This window comes from Mus musculus, chromosome 7 (assembly GCF_000001635.26).
Source record: "Mus musculus strain C57BL/6J chromosome 7, GRCm38.p6 C57BL/6J".
NCBI classification, from domain to species: Eukaryota; Metazoa; Chordata; class Mammalia; order Rodentia; family Muridae; genus Mus; species Mus musculus.
The window spans coordinates 33,726,647-33,751,310 of record NC_000073.6 but is presented as its reverse complement, the minus strand read 5'-3'; the positions used below and the strand labels follow the sequence as shown (position 1 = coordinate 33,751,310).

Sequence of the window (24,664 nt, the reverse complement as noted above, 5' to 3'; positions counted from 1 at the left end):
GATTTGACCTTAGTACAAGTGGATCAAAGAACTCCACATAAAACCAGAGACAGTGAAACTTATAGAAGAAAAAGTGGGAAAAAGCCTCGAAGATATGGGCACAGGGGAAAAATTCCTGAATAGAACAGCAATGGCTTGTGCTGTAAGACTGAGAATCGACAAATGGGACCTCATAAATTTGCAAAGATTCTGTAAGGCAAAAGACACAGTCAATAAGACAAATAGGCCACCAACAGATTGGGAAAGGATCTTTACCTATCCTAAATCAGATAGGGGACTAATGTCCAATATATACAAAGAACTCAAGAAGGTGGATTCCAGAAAATCAAATAACCCCATTAAAAAATGGGGCTCAGAGCTAAACAAAGAATTCTCACCTGAGGAATACCAAATGGCTGAGAAGCACCTGAAAAAATGTTCAGCATCCTTAATCATCAGGGAAATGCAAATCAAAACAACCCTGAGATTCCACCTCACACCAGTCAGAATGGCTAAGATCAAAAATTCAGGTGACAGCAGATGCTGGCGAGGATGTGGAGAAAGAGGAACACTCCTCCATTGTTGGTGGGATTGCAAGCATGTACAACCACTCTGGAAATCAGTATGGCAGTTCCTCAGATAATTGGACATAGTACTACTGGATGATCCCACAATACCTCTCCTGGGCATATATCCAGAAGATGTTCCAACTGGTAAGAAGGACACATGCTTCACTATGTTCATAGCAGTTTTATTTATAATAGCCAGAAGCTGGAAAGAACCCAGATGCCCCTCAACAGAGGAATGGATACAGAAAATGTGGTACATTTACACAATGGAGTACTACTCAGCTATTAAAAAGAATGAATTTATGGAATTCCTAGGCAAATGGATGGACCTGGAGGGCATCATCCTGAGTGAGGTAACCCAATCACAAAAGAACTCACATAATATGTACTCGCTGATAAGTGGATATTAGCCCAGAAACTTAGAATACCCAAGATATAAGATACAATTTGAGAAACACATGAAACCCAAGAAGAACGACAACCAAAGTGTGGACACTTTGTCCCTTTTTAGAATTGGGAACAAAACACCCATGTAAGGATTTACAGGGACAAAGTTTGGAGCTGAGATGAAAGGATGGACCATATAGAGACTGCCATATCCAGGGATCCATCCCATAGTCAGCCTCCATACACTCACACCATTGCATACATTAGCAAGATTTTGCTGAAGGGACCCTGATATAGCTGTCTCTTGTGAGACTATACCGGGGCCTAGCAAACAAAGAAGTGGATGCTCAAAGTCAGCTGTTGGATGGATCCCAGGGCCCCCAATGGAGGAGGTAGAGAAAGTACCCAAGGAGCTAAAGGGATCTGCAACCCTATAGGTGGAACAACAATATGAACTAACCATTACCCCCCAGAGCTCGTGTCTCTAGCTGCATATATATCAGAATATGGCCTTGTCGGCCATCATTGGAAAGTGATGCCCATTGGTCTTGCAAACTTTATATGTCTCAGTACAGGGGAATGCCAGGTCCAAGAAGTGGGAGTGGGTGGGTAGGGGAGTGGGGGGGGTATGGGGACTTTTGGTATAACACTGGAAATGTAAATGAAGAAAATACCTAATAAAATAAATTTTAAATAAATAAATAAATTAATTAATTAACACAAACAAATCCAGGGTCTTTCTCTACACAAAGGGTAAACAGGCAGAGAAAGAAATTAGGGAAACAACACCATTCACAACAGTCACAAATAATACAAAAGATTTTGGTGTGACTCTAACTAAGGAAGTGAAAGATCTGTATGATAAAAACTTCAAGTCTCTGAAGAAAGAAATTGAAGAAGATCTTAGAAGATGGAAAAATCTTCCATGTTCATGGATTGGCAGGATTAATATAGTAAAAATGGCTATCTTGCTGAAAGCAATCTATAGATTCAACGCAATCCCCATAAAAATTCCAACTCAGTTCTTCACAGAGTTAGAAAGGGGAATTTCCAAATTCATCTAAAATAATAAAATACCTAGGATAGCAAAAACTATTCTCATCAATAATGAACCTTTGGTGGAAACACCGTCCATGACCTCAAGCTGTACTACAGATCAATTGCGATAAAAACTGCATGGTACAGGTACAGTGACAGACAGGTAGATAAATGCTATAGAATTGAAGTCCCAGAATTGGAGCCACACAGTTGTGGTCACTTGATCTTTGCCAAAGAAGCTAAAACCATTCAATGGAAAGAAGACAGCATTTTCAACAAATGGTGCTTGATCAACTGGCAGTTAGCATGTAGAAGAATGCAAATTGATCCATTCCTATCTCCTTGAACAAAACTCAAGTCTAAGTGGATCAAGGGACTCCACATAAAACCAGAGATACTGAAACTTATAGAGGAGAAAGTGGGAAAGAGCCTCAGAGAAATGGGAGCAGGGGAAAAACATTCCTGAAGAGCAATGGCTTTTGCTGCAAGATCAAGAAACCACAAATGGAATTTCATAAAATTGCAAAGGTTTTGTAAGGCAAAGGAAACTTTTAATAATACAAAATGGCTACTAAAAGATTGGGAAAATATCTTTACTAATCTAAAATCCAATAGGGGTCTAATATCCAATATATATAAAGAACATAAGAAGGTGGACTCCAGAAAATCAAATGACCCCATTAAAAATGGGGCTCAGAGCTAAACAAAGAATTTTCAGCTGAAGAATATGGAATGGCTGAGAAGCACCTAAAAAAATAAAAAGTTCAACATCCTTAATCATCAGGGAAATGCAAATCAAAACAACCCTGAGATTCCATCTCACACCAGTCAGAATGGCTAAGATCAAAAATTCAGGTCACAGCAGAGGTTCATGAGGATATGGAGAAATATAAACACTCCTCCATTGTTGCTGGGATTGCAAGCTGGTACTACCAGTCTGGAAATCAGTTTGGCAGTTCCTCAGAAAATTGGACATAGTTCTACCAGAAGATCCAGCAATACCACTCCTGGGCATATACCCAGAAAATGCTCCAACATATAATAAGGACACATGCTTCACTATGTTCATAGCAGCCTTCTTTATAATAGCAAGAAGCTGGAAAGAACCAAGATATCACTCTCAACAGAGGAATGGATACAGAAAATGTGGTACAATTACACAATGGAGTACTACTCAGCAATTAAAAACAATGAATTTATGAAATTCTTAGACAAATCGATGGATCTGGAGCATATTGTCGTAAGTGAGGTAACCCAATCACAAAAGAACACACATGATGTGTACTCATTGATAAGTGGATATTAGCCCAGAAGCTCAGAATCCCCAAGATACAGTTTGCAAAACACAAGAGGAAGGAAGACCAAAGTTTGGGTACTTCGATCCTTCTTAGAACGGGGAACAAAATACTGATGGAAGGTGTTACAGAGACAAAGTATGGAGCAGAGATTGAAGGAATGACCACCTAGAAACTGCCCCACCTGGGGATCCATCCCATAAACAACCACCAAAACCAGACACTATTGCATATGCCAACAATATTTTGCTGACAGGATCCTGATATTGCTATCTCTTGTGAGGCTATACGAGTGCCTGACAAATACAAAGGTCATCTATTGGATGGAACACAGGGTCCCCCTGAAGGAGCTAGAGAAAGTACCCAAGGTGCTGAAGGGGTTTTCAGCCCCCTAAGAGGAAAAACAATATGAGCTTATCAGTACCCCCAGAGCTCCCTGGGACTAAACTAGCAATCAAAGAAAACACACGGAGGGACTGGTGGCTGTAGCTGAATATGTAGCAGAGGATGGCCTAGTTGTTCATCAATGGGAGTAGAGGCCCTTGGTCCTTTGAAGGTTCTATGCCCCAATATAGGGGAAGGCCTGGGCCAGGAAGCACGAGTGGGTGCCTAGGGTAGCAGAGGGAGGGGGAGAGGATAGGGGATTTTCTGAGTGGAAACTAGGAAAGGGGATAACATTTGAAATGTAAATAAAAAAATCTTATAAAAATAAATAAGACAGAGTGGATCCTTTTGTTTTCCCATTTCAGCCATATTTTGTTTCTCAGGCCCCCACCCCATTTCCACCAGCATTTTTGCCAGCTGCACAAGAATTCTTCAAATCTGTTTTAACCCAGATTTAGGAAGAAAAAAAGAAAATAAAGAGAATAAAACAAAAAATATGAAACAGTAAATCCCCTCTGGGAGCTGAGTGGGAGCTATCCCAGTAGTTGTGGCCTCAATACATTTTTAATGGTGTCTTGAAAAAAAAATCTATCCCTTCATCACGTGCTTTTTTCTCTACTTCAGTTGAAATCTAAAGTCTCATTTCCCATTCTGTCTAAGCTCCATGGTGGTTACCACTATCTTTTGATAATTTATGGTTTCTTCTTTATTCCACTCTTTCACCCTTATCTATGTCTACTGTTTCAAACTGGATAAGAGAAAGAAAAATGAGAGAGAAAAAGAAGACATCCCCAAATAAAGTCAGGGTTTCAAATGGGACTCTATTAAAATTTGTCTATTTCCTACTGATCAGGGTGACACATTCATTGGAGCATGTGTTTCTTTGTGAGACAAGTCTGAGCCCTTACTATGTTTCCTGGTCTTATACAGTCCTTGGTGCCAAGTGACTATCCTTTGTGGACTCTGTGTTCATAACACTGACAAAACTGTAGTGAGTTTAATTCAAGCAGTCATGAGGTAAATGCATGTGAATCTTAGTGAGTTCTAGGCCAGCCTGATCTACACAGAAAGATCAAGGCTAGCCAGGAATAAATAGTGAAAAGTTATCTCAAAAGAAGAAAGAAAAGAAGAGAAAAAAAGAAAGGAAAAAAGAAGGAAAGATGAAGAGGAAGAAGAAATTTAAATGTGTGGGTCATGGTTGTACATTTCTTAAATCCTAGAACAAAGGGACAGAGGCAGGCAGCTCTCTCCACCTTTGAGCACAGTCTAGTCTATATTGTGTGATTCTACCTAGGGCAAAGTGAAGATAACATTAAAATGGAAAATATCAAATAACATCAGGAATGAAGACAAGAACATCACTTGAGTCCCAATAGTCAAAGAATAACAAGTGAGGATAAACACCTTTCTATGATGGAAATGAACAGTGGCCAATCAAGTACATTAGGACAATATTTCACTAGTGTTAAATTCTTTCAATGAGTGGAGAGAGGAAGCTTTCTTTTTAACTGTTTCTGGGAGGCCAGAGTTATTTCAAACAAATATTATAGACTGGGTGAGCCCTGGAGACAACCACACACTGACTTGGCCATGTGATTATGCTATTTTCTGTGTCTCTGCTGGTGAGGGGATCCTCAACAGAGGCTAAAAAATGAGGCTGCAGAACTGTGCACCTGGAGCCTTCAAAATGTTAAGTTTTTCTTTATAAATACTCAGCCATAGTTATCTTATCACACACAGCCTTATAAAAAAGTATAATACACTTTTAAGCAAATAATCTATAATGAGAGAGCCTGCACTTGCTGGGCCTTCCAAGAGCCTCTGGAAATATATATATTATTTTGGGTATACCTTGTGGTGTGAGCCTGAGACCCATGTGAGGACATGGCTCATTGATGGAGCATTAAGGCACATGGCCTTGGGACTGGCCACAAGGCAACTATTTGTTGACTGGTATGGGAAAGGACTTCCTGCCATGTCAACAGAGCAGAACCACAGGACAGGTCCTAAAGCCCTAGGGCCCTGGGTCCCCACTCCATGTAACACCAATTGTGGATGTAACTGGATTCAGTACTGGGTAGTCTACGTTAGGATAAACTGAGTTCTTGTTCTGGCCTGGTCACACACTGATTTCCAGGCTGAGGGATGGGAATCCTCATGACATCCTTGGGGATAGCTAGTCTCATTTTGTCTTCTAGATGGGACACACTGTGACTCACCCTCAATGCTCATTTTCCAATCACTGGGGAGCAGAGGTATATTTTGCTATTTAGAGCCTGTGTGGTTATCAGAAGACTCTTGGTGTCACCGGCCCTACTCAGTTCCATGTTCCTGGGGAGTTCAACCTGGGAGATCATGTGTGTGCCCTGTGAACATACAGGGATAATGACAGACACTCTGGTGTAGTGACTATGGTCTCACCATTCTATAATGCTAAGGCATGTTGGTAACATGACAATTGATAGGTGGCACTTCAAATTTCTACTGGTTGTCCCTGCAATATACTTCAACCCAGTCAGACCCAAACTTGAATACAAATATCCAGGCTCCTCTGTGAATTGCAAGGCTTTTATTGTTGGATTATTGTGCTTAGATACCTGGAAGAAATGGATAGGGTTTACTGCATCTATGCAGGTGAGCAGGCAATTGACTTCCTTGAGAACAAAGATGCAAACATCAACATGCTGGTCTGGCTTCTATTTTTTCCTGCAAAGAGAATAAAAGCAAGGTCTCAGAGGTGTAGAAGACCTCATGCCCACTGACTATACACGGGGATACCTCCAAGAAGGACCTGTAGTCAGTTTGCAATTGCTCTTGGTTCTTACCAGAACCAGGGAGCCTTATCTCAAACCTGTTGAGATAAGCTTTGTAAAGAGCCCCCAAGCCAGTCAGATGGGAGGAGCCACCTTGTGAGACACCATAGGCACAGATGGGACAGAAAGGGGAGGAGCTGGCAGGGCCCCATGTGAGCCTGTGGTCAGCTGGGACCCCACAAGGGAACTGAATCCTGTCACATGATGATGATGTCCCTCAGATATCTGCAGTTGAGGCAAAGACTTATCCGACTAATTCTAGGGACAAGAGGGGGTTCACTTTAATTCTACCCTTGAATGTCCCAGGCCTGGAGTCCACACATTGGCCTTGGAGGTGCAGGGAACAGAAAAACAGATTAGTGTTTTGGGGCTGGAGTTGCAGGCTTGAAAAGTTAGGATAAAAGACCCAGGCAGGAGAAGGGTTCTAGGCACCAAGCTTGTGTAGCTAGACTTAGGAGGCTGTGTCAGGAAGGCTGATGGAGGCCAAACTCAGGCAGGGATCTAGTGTGGCTTGGCTGAGTTGAGCAGCCAGGCCCAGCTCAGGCAGTCTGAGAGTCCCTTCCTGCCCCATTCTCCTGACATCCTCAATCAGGTGTGTCACATTTCTGGATTCTCAGAGAAGCTTCAGTGTTGTGTAAGAGCAAAAGCCCCTCCCCTAACCAGACACATAGAGACTCACTATGAAAGCAGTTGCATGTGTCTTGTCTTCGTCTGTCAATGTGCTATCGACACATTTCTTGATCTTTTCAGTATTTTCCAGTATTTCAGGATCGTCTTTGTATTGTTTCACATATTCAACATACTCTTCTGAGGTCCTGTGAAAGAATAGATGAACATCCTGTTTTATAGCTGGGCAAATGCCACAATCTGGAACACAAAGACAAGGTGATCCTTCATTGAAAGACATGTACCAGCACATCCCAGAGTATAGAGGTTGAGAGAGCCCTGAGAGCCTGCATCTCTGACCCCCACACAGTAATACCCACATACCCCTGAATGCAGGAGCAGGGCAGCCCTGAGCAGCAAGAGAGCACCAGCGAGCTTCATGGTAATGGTGGCAGGTACTCTTACCAGTTTGGTCATCTTTTATAACTGCCCTGGTCTGCTCAGTGGGCAGGGAGGGGCCATATTTGAACCCCACCCGATGCCTCCCAGGACACATCTTCAAACACCTTGAGGCCCGTGTGCTTGTGTCATGGGTAGTTATTTATTTTGGCAATACCTTAATATCTTAGTCAACAACCTGTTTCAGCCTGGTCCCATTAGTTGTGATCTTATTAAGGTCACATGTCATGTGAAGTCAAAGGAAAAGATGACAGGTCAAATGGCCTCTCAATCAGACCACCAGAGTGAGGTCTGTGTTCCCCTGCCATGCACATGGGAGACTGTGTCAATGTTTAGTTGAGAGCCTTACTCACAGTCAGTGTTTAGACAAGTCAGACTTTAGACCACTGGCTATGTGCCCCCTGACCTCTCTTTGTTCTACCCCTATCTTCCATTTGTTTCATGGCTTCCCTTGAAACAGTCTCTTCAATCCAAGCTTCTGATGCTATTGTAGGCATCCTTCAACTTGATCTTCTTGTTGTTGTTTATTGTTTTTTTGAGATAGGGTCTCTCTACACAACCCAGGTAGTCCTGAAAATATGTAGACCAGATAATCCTTGAGCTCACACAGGTCTTTTAGTGTGGTGGAATTAAAGGCAGGTACTGCTACTTCTGCCTAAACTTGACCTCTTAAAACCCCTGGTTAAGGTTTTTTGTTTTTGTTTGTTTGGTTGTTTTTTTATTTATTATTATTATTTTTCTTTTGAAGAGGATCTTGCCAGGTAGTTCTTGAGATCATAACCCTCCTGAGAAAGGTGTGTGTGTGTGTGTGTGTGTGTGTGTGTGTGTGTGTGTGTGTGTGTGTTCGTGTTTATGTGTATGTGTGGTGGATTCAGCTTTCCTTCAGGCTGGTGTTAATCACTGTTAAAATCTGTTACCAATGGCCAGGTATGGTGTCTCACACCTTTGATCCCAGCTCTTAGGAGGAAGAGGCTTCCTATCTCTGTGAGGTAGAGGTCAGCCTGGTCAACACATAGAATTTGAGGCCACCCAAAATTACCCAAGAAGACCCTGTTAATAAACATCATTAGTGTGTTCATTAAGTTCACACTGCAAGTGCCTCATGGTCATTTTCTCATAACTAAGCAAAGATACTTTAGTTTGGAGTGACATGGCCCAATAACTGTCCACTGCCAGACTCTACATTGCTGCTCTAGTTACTCTGACTACTGGTCAAAAAGTCAGCATGATGGCCATTTTGAATATTTCACAACTACCCTGGAAAAACTAGAGTCCAATGTCAGCGGGGTTCCTCAGTTCCAAAAAGCTCAGCATCAGTCCATCTGTGCTCACTGTTACCAAACATGGAGGGCAAAGAAGTCCAGGAGAGCATCCTCATACCCAAGCATAATTTCTATCTTTGTGATTAGGGGATAACAGAGAGGTAACTGGCACACACCTGCCTCAGCTTCCCAACCTGGGGATCACAGGTGGGAAGCACTATGTCTTTCCCTCATTTCTTTGGATTCGCCTGTCACCTGACTGCTCTGTGTATCCCTGAACCTGGAATTTACCATTTAACTAGCATGTTTGTCATTTGGAGAGTCTCTATACTAGGTATGACACCATTTCTACATAAGTATGACTCAAGGGAAAACCAGGGCCTTCATATGCTATGCCCTCAGTGCTTGAAACACATTTCCTTCACCTGCCTGGGAAATTTGTCACCTAAGTCCCCAGACTACATCACAAACCAACATGCCCGAGGGATAGCCAGATAGTCTTTCAACATGTCTGAGACACACACCAAACACCCATGTTGAGGCTTGGTCCCTGGAATGGCAGGGCTGAGCAGTGTATTGTGGTTGCTTGAGAAGCAGGGTGGAGCCCCTGCTCTCTGTCTTCCACAATTACCTGTAGCCCTTCTGCTGTGTACCCTGTGTTCAGACAGCAGAAGGCCTTGGCTACCTGAGGTTGTTTTAGCTTGGACTGTCTAAATACCAGACCATGAATCAAATTAACCTCTTTCCACATATGTTACCTAGTCTTGGGTCTTTTGTCATAGCAACACAACACAGATTACAACCCTGTAGTGGACATGGGTCCCTTGTGTGGAAGAACACACCTGACCTCCACCATAGTGAAGACTCTAAACCCTTCTTCCTCTTCCCTAGCTCCTCTTGCATTGGCTGCCTTTTGCTGTTCTTTAGATGTCTGAAGGCTCAGGAGAGGATGACTCTCCTCTCTCCCAGGATCAACACATGTAGGAGGTCTTCACAAATGCTGGTTAGACTGGCCAAAGGGTTAACTCACTTCTCTCAAGTCTATAAACTAGACCCTTTTTAAAACATGCAACACTATCTTTCCACATAACTCAGGCTTGGCCTCACACTACACCTCCCCCCAAGCATATGTTATATAAGTGTTTGTGTTTATGTAATTTGACTGGTATTAAATTTTAAAAGTAAAGAGTGTCAGTATTTCATACGTCAGAATTAAGTAGTTTATTTGAAAAGGCACTTGATGTCCCTTTCCCTACATCAACCAGTGGCAGAATAAAGTTTGCTTAATGAGGTCAAAGCCTTTGACATTTATTGGTTATCTGAGCCAAACAGGATTTGCATTTGGTAACTGTTTGGGCAATTAGGTGCCAAGCACTGAGATCTAATTGTGAGCTCTCTGCTGAGTTCAATGTGCTCTGTTTCTATAACCTTACATTTCCTGAGGGCTGAAGAGGCCTGTAAAATGTGCCCACTGGGGGCTTTTCTCTTCTGTGCGGGGTTGGGAATGGAGACAAGAGCATAGTTTGGCAAAGCAAGTATCTACAGCTGGTTGATCCAACAGTAATCTTAACTAAGACACATGGCAAACATATGTGTATGTATAAGGTGGCCAGGGACAGACAATAAGGTGCCTTCAGTTGTTCTTACCATATAGATGTGTGTGTATATACATTATTTGTGTGTATAAACATACATATATATGGATATGTATATACTTATTTGACATTTTATTTAGTTTTCTTTTATATGTATGGGAATTGTGCTTTCATGAGTGTCTTATGCAGTCATGTTTACTTTCTGGAGTTACAAATGGTTGTTAGCTGCCATGTTTTGTGTGCTGGAAGTAATTATGGGTCCGTTTTACGGCTGAGACCAACTTATATTTTTGATACAGGGCCTCTTAATAGGCCTGAAGCTTGCTAATTTTGCTAGATGGAGTGGTCAGTGAGCCCTGGGTGGGCTCTCTGGTGCTGGCATTACCAGAGGAAACTTTGTGACTATCTGTGTTCACAGGTTCTGAGGGCTGAAAATCTCATCTTCATGGCTCCAGTTGCATATGTAGCAGATGGCCTACTCGGTCATCAATGGGGAGAGAGACCCTTGGTCCTGTGAAGGCTGTAGGACCCAATGTAGGGGAATGCCAGGGCCAGAAAGCAGGTGTGGGTGGGTTGTTGAGTAAGGGGAAGGGGGAGGGGATAGGATATTTTTTTTGGAGGGAAAACCAGGAAAGGAGACAATATTTGAACTGTAAATAAAGGAAATACCTAATAACAATTTTAAAAAACAATAATTTGAGGAAAAAATTAAAAGATTAAAAGCATCAACTATGCAAGCAGGGTGAGCTTGATTTTAACAGGTTCCTATCTTAAGAAACATGTACTACAACAACAAGCTGACAATCTCATTTGTGCTGAAAATCTCTTCATTAGAGTAAGTAGGTTGATCTGAACTTGAGACAGTTCACACACACAGCACAGCCTGTGGCCTGTGGAGCAGTGTAGTCTACAGGAAAGCAGTCCACAGTAGCCTGTGGAGTTGTAGATAACTGGGAGCTCATACAGGGGGAGAATTCCTAACTCTACTGCTCACTGCTCTTACCACATGGACTCCATTGTTTAAACCTCTTTGAGACATGGCTCCTGACAGAGATGAGAGGTGACAAGGCGAGCAGGAATACAGGAAGGAGCTATCATGAAGTAAAGCAGAATTTGTGATACAAAACCATCATCAGTCCCCAAGAATACCCACACGGCTAAAGAGTTGGGGACTACCTTGGCTAAGAATCACTGAGACATAGATGGTGCCTCCATGTCCTCAGCCTTCCAATCCAAATGTCTCAGCTGCTTGGTCAATTGGAGCAAGGAGAATTGGGGAGTATGACCAGGAAGCACAGGTGACAAGTAGAACAGGACCACAGGGCATTTGGCTCAGAACTCGGGCTGTGCTTACAAAGGTCAGCTCTAATCCTTTTGGCAAGGAACAAATAACTTCTCTCCAGAAAATGAGGACATCAGGCTGTCTCAGGGTGTTTGTTCTTCAGAGTGGGAGGGGCTCCCATACTCCTGCCTCTATGCAACTGGGAAGGGAATTCACAGATGCTAGGTTCTTGCCCCAAGGTATGTCGAGCTCTTGGAGGCAGGATTGGTGGTGGGTGTGGCTGGGTTAAGGGCTATAATGGTTTATAGGGAAGAAGATCTGTACTGAGAAGAGCATTTAGCACTCTCCTCTCCACCATGAAGGGGACACTTCTTCTGCTGGCCTTGCTGATGATTGGAGAGCTGGGCTTCCATACAAGTGAGAGTGGGACACTCATTCACCCCATCTCCGTCCCATGTAGATCTCTAAGTGTGGCATGAGACAGACCTAGGGTCCTCGGGAGGCCACTGGCAAGGAGCTGCAGAAGATGGTTGATGCTTTCTGCTCCAGGTTACAACACTTGGGGTGGGTAGGACAGGGAGACAAAAGTGTGCTGGTGATGATACTCATGATGAAGGGACTGTAGATGAACCTTGAAGCAGAGGTGAGTGTGGAGCTTATGTGAAGGTCAGATACAGGACTGCCCACTCGTATCTTTTTCTTCTAGAAGTGTGTGTCTCATGGAAACCATGTTGTATCTGGGAGGCTGAGGCCTTTGAGAGGGCAGGAGTATGAGAGTGGAACTCTCGTCCACCCCACCTCAGTTCCATGTAGATCTCTAAGTAGGGCATGAGACCGACCTAGGGGTCCTAGGGAGGCCACTGGCAAGGAGCTGCAGAAGATGGTTGATGCTTTCTGCTCAGGTTACAACACTTGGGGTGGGTAGGACAGGGAGAGGCATTTGAAATGTAGCAAGGAACATCGAGCTTCTGTGTCTACCAGCCTGTTGTCTTTTAACGATGTTTTTCTGTATGTGCTTGTAGCAGAAGCATGTGTTCCTTTCTTTGCTGGATATGCTGGTGTTATCTCAGGAAGCAGGCTGTGGTTGTATCATGAACTTAGCGCATTCAATGGTACACCTAAGGAAACAGTGGCCTATGAAAAAATCCAGGACTGCTACAAAGAACAAGGAGTTAAATCCCAAACACTGGAACCACAAATTTTGGTAATGTCCTCCCTACCTCTACTTGTCCACATAGCAAATATTGAAAGCTGTGTACAAATGATCAATGCAACCACTAATATGTATCAGGTGACAAGCTACCAAAAACTAAAACCCTTGCCCACCCTAGCACATGTCAATGGAGCATGCCAGGTACACATGCATCCTTTCATGCAGGTTCCCACAATTCACTCCCACATGCTGGGTAAACATAGGGTTCCCATTCATAGTAGGAACAAGGCAGTCCTTGGTATGGCCTCTACACAGGCATGGTACCTGCAGATATACTCTAAGATGCCTGAAACTTGTGTCTACTGGCCAGTTTCTTTGGAACATCCCTTGAGTCTATTATTCCCCTGCCTCAGATGAATCCTCCTTCTGCTGGCATCATCTGATCTACAAATAAAAGTTTCCTCTATTTCTGAAATGTCACTCCAACCTTCAGGGAGTGCCTGCAGCTGCTCACCACAGCTGTCACCTGATGTCTCTTGTTTAAAGCATAAGTGGATTGCAGAGATGTATATTTTGAACAGTGCAGATCACATGCTGTTTCCCAAAGGACTTTTAGTTGAGTATCAGGTCCTAAAAAGCCATAGTGCCATTCAAAAAGGAATTTCTTCTAACAAGCCCACATGGGGGATGTGCTTTTAACATGGCCACACAACCAAGGAGAGATGTACTTAGGTATGGGAGACATCACCAAACTCACACTTAGCTATCTTGTCCCTCTCCAGACCTAGCCCCCATCATGCCTTCCAGAACCTATTCCCCTTTTTCCCTGCCTGGCTATGGCAGATTTCAGGCTTCCCCCTGAAGACTGTGGGTGGGTTCCAGGTCCCTTGAAGCAGAATCTGTTGCTATAGATCTAAATCACTGCAGGGGATTTTCTTTCCTGTGGACAAGGAGCAGTCTTTTTCTGGGTTGTTGGGGAACCCTGCTGAGATCCCGTACCTTGCCTGCAGTCACCTCTGTTCCTTTCTGCCTTTTTTGTTTTCTAGGCCTCTATACTTGTCACCCCAGAATGCCTGCAGTACTATTCCGAAGAAACCTTTACGAAAATTAAGGATGCATTAAAAAAAATATCACAACATTAGAAGTTAATGGGTTATAGGCAACCCATATTTGCAACATGTCTAATCTGAGCACCATCTTGCTGATCTGTCCTTTTTCTCTCCTGAAGTTGGATTCCTGACACCTGTGCCATCATCCTGCACTCTCTTAGGCTGATTCTAATAAATGCATGCAGCTCTATTTTTGCCCCGTCTCTATGAACAAGGTCTTCAGAGGATCTGGGAGATGGTGAGAGAAATGACTGTGTGGTCACTCAGAGCTGGGTGACTGCCCCTGACTAGCCAGATAATCCTGGGAGAGCCATTGCAGCCTTTTTTCTTTTTTTGTTGCTATGTAGACCAGGTTGGCCTGGAACTCACAGAGATCCTCCTGAGTTCTGGGATTTTATGTGTGAGCCTCCATGCTCAGTTTACTGCAGCTGTGTGAGACTGTGGAGACTGGAGTTATCTGAGGGCAAATAGCATGTAAGCAGTCACAGGCTTCACCAGGCTGGCAGGACAGAAAGGAGGTACAGAGATACTCACCTCATGTGTTGTCTCTGGGCTTTATCACAGGACTATGGACTCCTTGTGTCCAGATATAACAGGGGAGTAACTCAGGGATCCCATGGGTGTGCATCTTGAATTTGCTAGTGAGAATCACCATTTGTCACAACCTAGTTGACTTAGCAAGCTCCAGGACAGCCAGGTCTACAAAGAGAGTCCCTGCATCAAAAACAAAACCAAGGGGCTAGAGAGATGGCTCAGCAATCAAGAGATGGCTGTTCTTCCAGAGGTCCTGAGTTCAATTCCCAGCAACCACATGGTGGCTCATAACTAACTGAGATGTCTTCTGGCATGTCTGAAGACAGCGAAAGCGTGCTCATTCATGAAATAAACAAATGAACCTTTAAAAGAATCCTAAAGCTGATTAAGAATCAAAGCACTTCAATGGGGAAAGAGTGGATGCCCAAGGAAAGGGAAAAGAGTGAAGGCCTGGGAAGAAGGTTCAATGGGTAGAGTGCTCCTGTGCATTATCGGGGACCTGAGTTTGACTTCCAGAACTCACATAAAACCAGACTTGCTAGCACGTGTCTATAGTTCCAATCAAGAGATGGGAAGAGACAGGTGAATTCCAAGAAATTTGTAGGCCAGCTGGCCTGGCAGTCCACAATGTCAGAATGCCAGAGACCTGTCTTAAACAATGAATGAGGATTGTCCTCTGATCTCCTTGCACACACTGTGGTATGTACATGCCCACTTTCCCTCATACATTCAACCTTACAAAAGCAGTCACACAGCTAAAAGGGAGAGGAATGACACACAGTGTAAATTAAAATGATGAACTCCATCAGTTATAAGGGACATATAGCATAATAGCACAACTCTTATTCTGTATAATAGTGGCAAAAATTGAGAAGACTCATTGAATAGAGAAAGTGCTGGTGAGCAGGCTGAAGGACTGAAAGTTATACAAACAGGACACATTGGTCAGTGTGTAAGATTGGAGCCATTGCTTTGTTCATCTGTTTCCTGATGTGACATGACAACATCTAAGGCTTCCTAAGGAAAGGTGGGTGATCCTTAGGAAGGTGAAATGGCCTCCCCAGGGACAAAGCTGTCACAGGCAAACTAATGACTCCTGAGCAAATAGACCATCTGCACCCTTTAACACTTGTACTGGTTGGTTTTGTGTGCCAACTTGACACAGGCTGGAGTTATCACAGAGAAAGGAGCTTCAGTTGGGGAAATGCCTCCACAAGATCCAGCTGTAAGGCATTTTCTCAATTAGTGATCAAGGGGGAAAGGCACCTTGTGGGCGGCACCATCTCTGGGCTGGTATTCTGAGCAAGCCAGAGGAAGCAAGCCGGTAAGTAACATTCCTCCATGGCCTCTGCATCAGCTCCTGCTTCCTTACCTGATTGAATTCCAGTCCTGCATCCTTTGGTGATCAACAGCAATGTGGAAAGTGTAAGATGAATAAACCATTTCCTCCCCAACTTGCTTCTTGGTCATGATGTTTGTGCAGGAATAGAAACCCTGACTAAGACAAACACCCAAGCCAGTATTTTTTTAAAACACAATTCCAGGACCAGATATGGTCCTGAATCTGAAATCTGTTGGAATTATTCAAAGAAGTAAATTCCTAGACTTGTTTGCTGTGCCCATGGGATGCCTAAGCAAAGGGTGAGGCCTCTTCCTTGTGTTTTTCTGTCTCCTGACCAACACTGGCCTCTCTTACATATCCCTGTGTGGCATGACATGTGTGCCTTCTCTTAGGGCATGTACGTACTATGATCCTTCGTTGTTGATCTTCCTGTGCCATTATGTATAGAAGGTAAAGGCTCACATGTAGAAATGAAACATGCTGGACGTTGATGCCTGGATACTGACAAACAGAAGAAAGGAACAGGTGAATTCTCAGAGCTGTTTCATTTGCAGTGGTTCTATTGCAAATGAGGGAGTGATGGGAAGGAATGAGCCAGAGACATTTGACTAGCCCATGCTGATAAGTTATTTCTCTGCCTGTGAAATCAGCCAAATCAAGCCACATTAGATTATATTAAATGCAGCTTTATCGGGAAGCTGCTCTCAGGTGAGCTCAGTCTCTCCAAGGACTGAGGCCTGGGAAGTCACCATGAAGAGGGAGCAGGAGAGAAAGAGAGAAGGGGCTCTTGTATGTGCAGAGAGAGAAAGAGAGAACGAGAAGAAGAGAGAGAAGTAGGAAGGAGGAGACCAAAAAGCCTGGATCATTTGAGGAGCCTCTGAGGAAGGGCAGCCCAGCTGGAAAGTTTAGGGTTGGAGGGCAGGGCATACCTGGAAGGAATGCTGGGGAAACTTGGAGGACAGGTCTAATTTAATATGTAAAATATGCAACGCAGTCCTTTGTCCTGGGGTCAGAATCCAAAGAAAAGTCAAAGTCAGAGTTGGAAAGGCAAGATAACAAAAAGTACCTAATGGGAGATGAAGGAAAAGATTGAGTCATGGCCCCTTCCCTTGGAAAGAACACATTAATGGGCCTCAGGGAGGTTCCTGGTACCAATCACCACCCAGCCCTGACATGGAGCCACCCTCACTCTTCTCTTGCAGGAGCTAGTTCCCCAGAGTCACATCTGCCCTGTCAGTCACCCATGCTTGTTCCTTCAGCTCCAGCTGGGCAAGTACGTGGTTCCTTGAAGGTACAAGGCCTACTCAGAAGTCAATGCAGCACCACAAGGTCACCATTCCTCACCCCCAACAGTGAAAAGGACAAGAAAGTAGTAATGACAAAGGAGCTTAAAGTTTTGGGGGTGCATCTCAAGAAGAGAATGCTTGCCTAGGACATACTGAAGAGAGAAAGACGGATACCTTAATGGTTTCTGAAATGAGGCATGAGCAAAATGTCAGTGAGAGGGGGTTGGCATCATGTAGCAGAAGGACAATTCCAGGCTGTGTTCCTGCCAGGATGAAGCTTTGCCAGGTAGGATCTCTGGCTTGTGGGAAGACTCCTATCCTGCCTCATTCCCTGGCATACTTCTGAGTCCTAGTTTGAGAGGATACAGGATGATAAAAGCAGGTACTCAGGCAGCCTGTGACCCACAGCACTTATGCTGGAAAACAAAGAAGGAAGTAGGATCTATGGATGACCCTGAGAAGCAGAGTAGCTCCTAGAAAAAAGGGAAAGAACTTATCCCAGGAGGCAGGAGAAGCAAGGTGGGCTGTGAGGGCAGAGTCCTCCAGCATCGTACCATGGTATTGAGTCTCTATCTCTCATCTATAAGCCTCCCAATGTGCACAGCCACATGCTGAAAAGTCACACTGAACTACAAGGAGGAAAAAAAAACAGTGCCCTTCAGCAGACTCTCCACCCCTAGTCTATCCAAAATTTCTCAAAGTAGGTACCAGCCTCCACCCCTGCCTACTTTCACAGAACAGTATGCGTCTGCTGAGAGTGTGCCCTGCTCTTACTTCTATTAGTCATCCTGTTGCCTACATCCAGGAAGTCACACATCTTATGTGTTGGGCCTGGCCTGAAGGCCAAATTTCCCTCCTTGCCTTACACTTACTGCCAATCTGCTTCCCCTATTCTCACACAGACCCTGGCTTGCTTTTTTCTCTTGGTCCTAGGAATATCAGTTTACACCCCTTCAAGAACACCACTCATAAATCAACTGTCTTCTGTTTTTCTCTCTTCTCATGCCATGGCAACCCATGGTTCACAGCAAAGGCATCCTGAGTACTTGGAACATGTAGCCATGGAGGCCATCCTATTCTGGCTCACAGTACTTGGGGAAGCTTTGCCTTACTCCCAGCTTCAACCTCAGCCATCTATATGCACTTGTAGCAGGTACCTATGTCTTTTACAACTCTATTGTACAGGCTATCTGTTAATATCTCAGCCCTCAAAGCCTGTAGGCATAATTTTTTTTTTTACACTCTATAAAGCTTGCCCTTGTGTTATTCAAGTGGTGATTTCTCTGCTCCCTTAGCTGGTTGTAATACAGACCTGGCATTGTAATGCTTATTCTAAGTATCTTTTTGTTTCAGTGTTTTACAAACATTGCTCCCCATTTATTCTCTGATTTGTTAATAAAAACTGATGCACCAATGGCTGAGCAGAAGAGAAAACAGGGCTGTACTTCCACTAGCCAGGGGAGGGAACAAGAGAAGAAAAAGAGAGAATTTGTCTACCAGGATAGAATCTTAAAGAGATACCATGAGAAAACACCTGGAGCAGAGACAGCCAGATCAATAGTAAAATGTAAGTATCTTGGGGATTGTAATTGGGAGGAAGAGAGGATTAGAACCAATCAATGACCCACTTTATTTAAAACTGGAAAACCTGGATCAAATGAACTAGTTTCTAGACAGATACCAGTACTAAAGTTAAATAAGGATAAGGTTAATGATCTAAACAGTCCTATGTAGCCCAAAGAGATAGAAGCAGTCATTAATAGTCTCCCAACCAAAAAAACCCCAGGACCATATGGGTTTAGTGCAGAGTTCTATCAGACCATCAAACAAGATCTAATTCCAGTTCTTCACAAACTATTCTACAAAATAGAAGCAGAAGGTACTCTACCCAATTCATTCTGTGAAGCCACAATTACTCTGATACCTAAACCACATAAAGAACCAACAAAGATAGAGAACTTCAGACCAATTTCCCTTATGAATATCGGTGCAAAAATACTCAATAAAATTCTCGCTAACCGAATCCAAGAACACATCAAAATAATCATCCATCCTGACCAAGTAGGTTTCATTCCAGGGATGCAGGGATGGTTAATATACGGAAATCCATTAACGTAATCCACTATATAAACAAACTCAAAAACAAAAACCACATGATCATCTCGTTAGATGCTGAGAAAGCATTTGACAAAGTCCAACACCCATTCATGATAAAAGTCCTGGAAAGATCAGAAATTTGAGGCCCATACCTAAACATGATAAAAGCAATCTATAGCAGACCAGTAGCCAGCATCAAAGTAAATGGTGAAAAGCTGGAAGCAATCCCACTAAAATCAGGGACTAGACAAGGCTGCCCACTTTCTCCATAGCTATTCAACATAGTATTTGAAGTCCTAGCCGGAGCAAAGATACAACAAAAGGAGATCAAGGGGATACAAATTGGAAAGGAAGACGTCAAAATATCACTTTTGCAGATGATATGATAGTATATATAAGTGACCCTAAAAATTCCACCAGAGAACTCCTAAACCTGATAAACAGCTTGAGTGAAGTAGCTGGATATTAAATTAACTCAAACAAGTCAATGGCCTTTCTCTACACAAAGGATGAACAGGCTGAGAAAGAAATTAGGGAAACAACACCCTTCACAACAGTCACAAATAATATAAAATGCCTTGGCATGACTCTAACTAAGGAAGTGAAAAATCTGTATGATAAGAACTTCAAGTCTCTGAAGAAAGAAGTTAAAAAAGATCTCAGAAGATGGAAAGATCTCCCATGCTCATGGATCGGCAGGATCAATATAGTAAAGTTATGAATGAAGATTCATTACACTTTGTTTATTGGCCAAACTAACTCATAAAACAAGACAGTTGTCTTTCACTTGCTCAACCAAGGAAGAAAAATTCATCTGTAACTTATTTGTGCACTGTGCACTTTGCACAATCCAAAAAATATCTGTATAGAACTAAATATTGGTTGTATGTTTCATATACTACAGAATGAAACACCAAGAGGGAAGCCCTGACATGATTCACCCTCATGGATGCTGAAATGACCTACTCTTCCAGCTAAGATCTGTCAATGCAAGGTAAGCTATTCCTTCATAATTCCTGCTTCCCTAAGGTATGTCAGTTGTTCTGGACCAGAAGATTGAAGATAGATGCTCCAATAGTATACGGAATATTGAAGACTGTCCATGAAGTCAGCTTTCTCTGCAAATTGTTTAAATTTTGGAGGTATTGAAGAGGACCATGGAAAGAAGAAGGTGCAGGAGGAAGACAGAGAAAGCACCACACCCACGTTTTGGGTTTGGTTTCAGTTTTTTCCCTGCTGTTTGTCTCTTTCATTTGAATAGGAAACTCAAACTCTGTATTCTCTGAAAGTCCACTGTACAACATCTTAGCTGACTGAACCACTTAAAGCCAACTGAGAAAAAATGTTGGTGTTGTTTTGTAGCAATGCTTGTCCCTCATATGTTTGGAAATTGAGGGGAAATAAGTGATCTGATATGGAATCCTGAAGACATCCTTAGACACAATTTAATTCTTAGTCACCATGTTTTCCTTTGCTCAGTTGTGTCTAGAAACAGCTATGGTGCAGAGACTGGAGCTTCATCTTTTTATGTTTCTTTTTTTCTTTATTGAGACAGGTTTCTCTATGTATCCTATGCTGTCCTGGAACTCACCACAAATAACTTGATGGCCTCGAACTTAGAGATTTGCCCGGCCTTTCCCTCCTGGTGCTGGGACTAAGGATGTTCACCAGCACTCTCTGCCTAAATCTTTTTAACATTGGGGCCATGAAAATAATGAAAATATTGCATATAGGACACTGATCCTGGCAGATTAACTTGGGGTCTGTAGCTTGAGTTAACATTTTTTGTTTGCCTGGTGTATTTTCATTGTTGCTTTTCAAAAGGTTTTTTTTTTAATCATGTTTTCCCAGGTGGTGGTGGCACAATCCTTACAGCACTTGGGAGGCAGAGGCAGGTCAGTAATTAGTGCTGAAATCTGGAGGCCAACCACCATGACTGACCAAGTAATCCAGTCCCTCATAGCATTCGTGAAACACCCCTAAGCATTCAATCTGGCTCCCCTACTTGAAGTATACTCTAAAGGCAATAAATATTTGTGTTAGAATTCTGAAGAGTTTCCAAATAAGTAGTGGGGTAAGGAACCTGTGAGCAAAGACCTTTAGAAGGGCATTCCAATACCCATCATAGCAGTACTTTGTGGAAAATTGATGCATTCCACAATCTGGCGTACACTTATGACAGTTACTAAGTTACTATAGTTTGCTTAATCAAAAGTTATTGAAGTATTTTTATAGGGGGCTTCTATCCCATATTACCCCATATATGCCCCAAGTAAAAGACACAGAAATCTGGCATTTTTATTATAACACTGGCAACTTAGTAGGTGCTGAGCTACTCTAATCTACAAGCAGCCATAGGCTCCACATTACTTGCTGTTCAAGTCTTGTCTGGCTTGCTTTTTTCCATGTCCTTTAGGCAAGGTTCTCTGGGCCATGTGCTTATGGTCTATCCTGCCTCATGGTGACTTTCTCCTCTCCTTGTTCCCTACCTGATACTCAGGATCTCAATTCTGACATCCTCCTTCTCCTGTCAGTCACATACTTCAGTATTCTATTACAAATCAGAGATTATTGGGGAGTGTTCTTTACAGCACATTGGTCAAAATAATGCCCATGTCCAGACTGCAACATGATCTTTGGGCACAAAGCTCAGCATCTGAATACATAGTGCACAGACTAACCCCAACATAAAGCGGTCTCCTTAAACTGTAAAGAAGAATTTAAAAGTTCAAAAAATAAAATACAAAAAAGCACACTGGCAGAGGTGAATAGGTGGCTCAGTGGTTAAGAGCAGTGATTGCTTTAACAGAAAAGGGTTTATTTTTCAGCATGCACATGGCTGCTCACAACTGAAGGAAATCCAACCCTTTCTTCTGTCCTTCATGGGAGCTGCACATACATGGTTTAGAAACATACATAAAGCAACACACACACACACACACACACACACACACACACACACCCACACACACACAAATTAAAGACAAAATTTTGAAAAATCAATAGCAATACTCCCCAGTGAGTTACTGGAACCCTGCCTTATGGAAAGGTGGTCTGTTTTTTTTCTCTCAGACACCTAATTTTTTTTCCATTTTTTATTAGGTATTTAGCTCATTTACATTTCCAATGCTATACCAAAAGTCCCCCATACCCACCCACCCCCACTCCCCTACCCACCCACTCCCCCTTTTTGGCCCTGGTGTTCCCCTGTACTGGGGCATATAAAGTTTGCGTGTCCAATGGGCCTCTCTTTCCAGTGATGGCCGACTAGGCCATCTTTTGATACATATGAAGCTAGAGTCAAGAGCTCCGGGGTACTGGTTAGTTCATAATGTTGTTCCACCTATAGGGTTGCAGATCCCTTTAGCTCCTTGGGTTCTTTCTCTAGCTCCTCCATTGGGAGCCCTGTGATCCATCCATTAGCTGACTGTGAGCATCCACTTCTGTGTTTGCTAGGCCCCGGCATAGTCTCACAAGAGACAGCTACATCTGGGTCCTTTCGATAAAATCTTGCTAGTGTATGCAATGGCAGACACCTAATTTTTACACCCAGAAGTTAGTCATGTGAGAGTTAACATTGCTCCAGGGCAATGGTAGGGTCATATAAACTCAGGTCTCCACCATAGATATTCTCTACTTACAGTAACAATCATTCTACAGGTTTCTGTTACTAATGATATAAGGAAAATTTCTCATGTGTTGTCATGAGGAAACTTTCTCTTGTCTTAGGTGGTTGCATATTCTGTTATGTTCTGTGCTTTGGTGTTCTTGGAAACCCATCATAGTAAAAGTCAGTTAGTTATAACTGATTTGTATAGTTAGCCACAATAAGCTTGGAACAGAACCAACCACCTGGTAGCACTTCCTGCAACTTCTTATGAGATTTTTGTTTTGTTTTGTTTTGTTTTGTTTTGTTTTGTTGGTTTTCCTGCTTTTGGGATGGACCCCAACATAAGGGAGACACCTGCACCAATATAAGACGCTATTTGGAATTCAATTTTCACTGTAATGCCTGCACTATTCTTCACAGAAATAAAAAAGCCACTGTAAAAATTGAAATGGAAACATAAAAGGCAATGAAGTTCGGAGAACTAATGATAAGTCTGGAGGTATCACTATTCCTGATGTCAAATTATACCACAGCCATAGTGATAAGAACAGCATGGTGCTACCAAAGAAATATACATGTAGGGCAATGAGATAAAACAGAGGATGTGGATAGAACCCCACCCAGCTATAGCCACCCCATATTTAATTGAGATGCCCATAGTATACATCACAGAAAAGGCAACCTCTTCAACAAGGGCATGTTCTTGTGTAATGATTAATATGGGTGGGCCCAACCCACTGTCGGTGGGTGGTGCTACCCTTAAGCAGGTGGTCCTGAGTTAAACAAAAAAAGTAGGCTGAAGAAGGCATGCAGAGATGTGTTCCCCCTTCTAAGGAGGATCAAAGCATCCACACTTTGCTCTTCCTTCTTGAGTTTCATGTGTTTTGGAAATTGTATCTTGGGAATTCTGAGCCTCTGGGCTGATACCCACTTATCAGTGAGTGCATATCCTGTGTATTCTTTTGTTTATTTTATATTCTGCCACTTTGGAAGTTCCACTTTTGAAAGTGCTTATCTCTATGTGTTTCTGTTGGTGTCCAGGTGTTTCCACTGATCTCTGTCAGACAAAGATAGTTTGCTGAGTTTTCACCCAAGGATTGATTGGGATATCCTCCAGATCCATCTATTTGTCTAAGAATTTCATAAATTCATTGTTTTTAATAGCTGAGTAGTACTTTATTATGTAAATGTACCACCTTTTCTATATTTGATTTTCTGTTGTGGGACATCTGGGTTCTTTCCAGCTTCTGCTATTATAAATAAGGCTGCTATGAACATAGTGGAGCATGTGTCCTTTTTACATGTTGGAGCATCTTCTGGGTATATGCCCAGGAGTGGTATTGCTGGATCTTCTGGTAGTAGTATGTCCAATTTTCTGAGAAACTGCCAAACTTATTTCCAGAGTTGTTATACCAGCTTGCAATCCCGCCAGCAATGGAAGAGTGCCCTTCTTTCTCCACATCCTTGCCAGCATCTGCTGTCATCTCAGTTTTTGATCTTAGCCATTCTGACTGGTGTGAGGTGGAAATTCAGGGTTGTTTTGATTTGCATTTTCCTGATGATTAAGGATGTTGAACACTTTTTAGGTGCTTCTCACCCATTTGTTATTCTTCAGTTGAGAATTCTTTGTTTAGCTATGTACTCCATTTTTAATGGGGTTATTTGTTTTTCTGGAGTCCAACTTCTTGAGTTCTTTGTATATATTGGATATTAGCCCCCTATTGGTTCTAGGATTGGTAAAGCTCCTTTCCCAATCTGTTGGTTGCCTTTTGATCTTATTGACAAAGTCCTTTGCCTTGCAGAATCTTTGCAATTATTTGAGGTCCCATTTGTCAATTCTTGATCTTACAGCACAAGCTATTGG

General features: G+C 42.8%; 2 protein-coding genes across 2 annotated transcripts; one reads left to right on the top strand and one right to left on the bottom strand.

The window, feature by feature from the left end:
• Positions 1 to 6,204: 6,204 nt before the first annotated feature.
• Positions 6,205 to 7,528, bottom strand: Scgb1b24 (secretoglobin, family 1B, member 24). Its single transcript, NM_001099329.3, has 3 exons — positions 7,452 to 7,528; positions 7,145 to 7,332; positions 6,205 to 6,358 (listed from the first exon to the last, which is right to left on the bottom strand). Exons 1-3 carry the CDS (start codon positions 7,510 to 7,512, stop codon positions 6,329 to 6,331), a joined length of 279 nt encoding a protein of 92 aa, NP_001092799.1. The 5' UTR covers positions 7,513 to 7,528; the 3' UTR covers positions 6,205 to 6,328.
• Positions 7,529 to 12,015: 4,487 nt separating this feature from the next.
• Scgb2b24 (secretoglobin, family 2B, member 24) lies at positions 12,016 to 14,118 on the top strand. The gene is made up of 3 exons (NM_177446.2): positions 12,016 to 12,086; positions 12,692 to 12,873; positions 13,869 to 14,118. The coding sequence occupies exons 1-3, from the start codon at positions 12,026 to 12,028 to the stop codon at positions 13,962 to 13,964; spliced, it is 339 nt and encodes a 112-aa protein (NP_803229.1). The 5' UTR covers positions 12,016 to 12,025; the 3' UTR covers positions 13,965 to 14,118.
• Positions 14,119 to 24,664: the final 10,546 nt, after the last annotated feature.